General features: G+C 36.8%; 1 protein-coding gene across 1 annotated transcript; it reads left to right on the top strand.

Annotated features, from left to right (window-relative positions):
- The first annotated feature begins 1,325 nt into the window (after window positions 1-1,325).
- On the top strand, window positions 1,326-3,847 carry LOC110627556 (G-type lectin S-receptor-like serine/threonine-protein kinase At2g19130). The gene has a single exon (XM_021773905.2). The coding sequence runs from the start codon at window positions 1,326-1,328 to the stop codon at window positions 3,693-3,695; it is 2,370 nt and encodes a 789-aa protein (XP_021629597.1). The 3' UTR covers window positions 3,696-3,847.

Genomic DNA, 3,847 nt, shown 5'->3' with positions numbered 1-3,847 from the left:
ATATAAAGTTACAACTAATAAACATAGGCATTTCAAGTCCTTCAATGTTGGTAATCAAGTTATAGTGTATTTACGTAGGCTTGGTCACAAAGTTTGAGATAAAAATTTCACCATTTAGGAGGGTCAATTTTGTATTTTAATTATTTTTTGGATATTTTATAATTTTGCATATTAGGATTTTTTTTTTTTTTGTTATAAATAGCCTTTTCTTCACTATTTGAACTCACTTTTCAATCTTTCAAGAATTCCAATAAGACTTTTTGGCTTCTATTCTCTCTTTTTGTTATATCATCTTAGTCAAATGTTATTGGTTAAAACTCTTGACGGAGTCTAATCAATCATTTATCAATGTACCAGTCTCAATAGCTCTAATCATTGTCTAATCATAATAAGAATATCGACTAAAAACATTTGGAGACATTACTTAAATGCAATAGAAATGTTACAATTATAATCACATTATAATTTTTTTGCACAATAATAGTTTTATGAACTTTATTTTTACTCGAATTTAAATTAAATTTACATTAAAAATAAATAACAGTTTTTATAAAATATATTTAAATATTTAAAATATATAAAAAATAATATTTAACTATAATCGATAGATTAGTTGTAAAATATGTTACTAATGATCATTTCAAGTGAAAGATGGTGTTCAAGGCTTAACTCTTGATTATGTATAAATTTTCAAATTTTTGTCTAAATAGCTCAATTTAAATTCAACTTAACCTAAGAAGAACAATTTTTAGTCTAAATTTATTGATTTATATAGAAATCAAGATGGCCCAATTTATTGATTTTTAGGCAAAATTTCTTGATGATATCTTGGTCCAAAAATTAAGTTCGATTTATTAATTTTCACCATTTTTTTGGCTAAATTGAACTTACATTAAAATTCCCATATCAATTTAGATAAAAGTTAAAAATGAGCTAAATTAGACTTCTCTAATAAATACATGAATGGAATTGAGAATTAATTCGACCAACTACAGAAATTCATATTTGAAGCCACTGGAGGAGTTCATTTACAAGCCAGGACAATATATTATTGTGTCTGAAGTCAAAAAATGAAGCGAACCTTACTTTATGGACCAAGTTGCAGACTTGCACTTCACTCGTTTTGGAGTGGACTTTAGGTTTGTGACCACTATAAGTCAAAAAGATTGCCTTTGAAATTTCTATGGTTCTTACATCCTTTTTGTTTTGTAGCTGAGTTGACCCCAGAAATGATTAAAAATATACCAAAAAGTGGGAACATCCTTGGCTATTCTAGTCTTTAAATTGCTGCAAAATCCAGCTCCATTTTATTATCAGTAAAAAAGATGGGACTCAGAATCAAGAACTTATCTTTTCTTCAGTGTTTACAGCTTCTTTTGTGTCTATCCTTGGAAGTTCATCTCTCTAGAGGTTCTGATACAATCCTTCCAGGCCAGTCTCTGTCTGGGAACCAAACACTTGCTTCCCCAGATGGAAGCTTTGAACTTGGTTTCTTCAGACCAGGTAACTCTCAACGCCATTACATTGGCATATGGTACAAGAATCTGCCCAATCAAACAGTCGTTTGGGTGGCCAATAGAGAGCATCCTGTGACTGACCCATCTATCTCAGCATTGAAGCTTTCTGAGGATGGAAACTTGGTCCTGCTCAATCAGTCAGGAGATGAAATATGGTCGACTAATTCGACAGAAAAAGTTTCTAATTCTACTATAGCTATGCTTCTTGACAACGGAAACTTTGTTGTAAGAGAAGCATCACTTCCATCAGGTGTAATATGGCAGAGTTTCGATTATCCAACTGATACATGGCTTCCAGGAGGGAAGCTTGGATACAATAAGCTCGCCAGGGAAAAACAATTCCTCACTTCCTGGAGAAATCCACAAAATCCTGCTCCTTCTCTCTTCTCTCTCGGGGTTGAGCAGAATGGAACAAGCCATCTGTTGCTGTGGAACGGATCTGAAACGTACTGGACTAGTGGGGTGTGGACAGGAAAGATTTTCAGCCTTGTTCCTGAAATACAGCTAAATTTCTATGTCACAAACATGACATATGTTTCAAATGAGAATGAAAGCTACTTTACTTATGCTTCTGCTATCCCTTCTGCATTTACTAGGTTCATGATTGATTCTGGTGGGCAGCTCAGACAGTTCGTCTGGCGCAAGGGTTTTAACAAATGGGCACTGTTTTGGACACGGCCAACTCAGCAATGTGAGGTCTATGCTTTTTGTGGAGCTTTTAGTGTCTGCAATCAGCAGAAGGAACCTCTTTGTAATTGTCTACAAGGATTCGAGCCCAAATCACAAGAAGATTGGGAGTCTGAAGATCACACTGATGGGTGCGTGAAGAAAACTCCTTCGTGCAATTCTGAAGGAAAGGACACATTCCTGTTAATGCGCAATATTCGGCTCCCAGTGAATTCAGAATCCTTAGCAGCAGAGTCCATTGAAGAATGTAAATTGGCATGCTTGAATAATTGCTCATGCAATGCTTTTGCTTATGATAATGGGTGCTTGATCTGGAAAAGAGACCTCTTCAATCTACAGCAGCTCTCACCAGTTGAAGAGATTGGAAGAGAGTTCCATCTCAGAATTGCCACATCTGAATTGACAGAAACTAAACACAAGGGGAAGAAGAAGACCACTTTGATCGTTGTTGTAACATTAGCAGCCTTCTTTACAAGTTCAATCCTTGTCTTACTAATGATGTGGAGGAGAAGGTCAGCTAATGCAAACGAGCAAATTGAGGATTCTTTGGTGCTGTTCAAGTATAAAGAGTTGAGAAATATGACCAAGAACTTCTCCGAGAAACTTGGAGAAGGAGGTTTTGGTTCTGTTTACAAAGGTTCATTGCCAAATTCAACTCCTATAGCAGTGAAGCAACTTAGAAGTTTGCAGCAAGGAGAGAAGCAATTCTACGCTGAAGTGAAAACCATAGGAATGATCCAACACATTAATCTGGTTCGATTACGGGGTCTTTGTGCAGAAGATTCAGAAAGATTCTTGGTCTATGATTACATGCCAAATGGTTCTCTGGACTCACATCTGTTTCAGAAAACTGGGAAGACCTTAGAATGGAAAATCAGATTTCTGGTTGCAGTTGGGACTGCTAAAGGCTTGGCTTACCTTCATGAAGAGTGCAGAGATTGCATCATTCACTGCGATGTCAAGCCTGAGAACATTTTGTTAGATGCAGAATTCAACCCCAAGGTGGCGGATTTAGGCCTTGCAAAGATCCTCGGGAGAGACTTCAGCCGAGTCCTAACAACCATGAGAGGAACCAGAGGCTATCTAGCACCAGAATGGCTTTCAGGTGAAGCTGTTACTCCAAAAGCTGACGTTTTCAGCTATGGAATGCTGCTGTGTGAAATTATATCAGGAAGGAGAAACAGCGACTACTTGGACATTGGATTGGAGGATTACTTCCCATTCATGCTAGCAAATTCTATAAACAAAGGAGTTGATGTTCTGACACTGGTGGATAAGAAATTGGAAGGTAATGCGAACGTAGAAGAGGTTAGTAGAGCTTGTAAAGTTGCTTGCTGGTGCATTCAGGATGATGAGAAGGACAGACCAACAATGAAGCAGGTTTTTCAAATTCTTGAGGGAGTTTCTGATGCAGGAACACCTGGTGTTCCTAGGTTTCTCCAGCAACTTGCAGAAACTCGACCAGAAACCATTTTTTACTCAGAAGACTAGTCATGGGCTTTAATCAGTGGTTTAACTGTCTCTTAAATTCTAGGAAATAAAAAAGTGCCATGAACCCTTAATTAGAAAGCACTCCGACTTAGCCGGTAACAAGTGCATTACAAGGTCTCGTTTCTATTCTCTTAATCTCGGATTTTCTTTTA

Source organism: Manihot esculenta, chromosome 12 (assembly GCF_001659605.2).
Source record: "Manihot esculenta cultivar AM560-2 chromosome 12, M.esculenta_v8, whole genome shotgun sequence".
In the NCBI taxonomy this organism is placed as follows: domain Eukaryota; kingdom Viridiplantae; phylum Streptophyta; class Magnoliopsida; order Malpighiales; family Euphorbiaceae; genus Manihot; species Manihot esculenta.
Note: the sequence above shows the minus strand (reverse complement) of the source record. Positions and strands in the feature narration are given on the sequence as shown.

Bases quoted from the DNA above. Each gene is read 5' to 3' on its own strand.
- LOC110627556 (XM_021773905.2), top strand. From the start codon at position 1,326: ATGGGACTCAGAATCAAGAACTTATCTTTTCTTCAGTGTTTACAGCTT.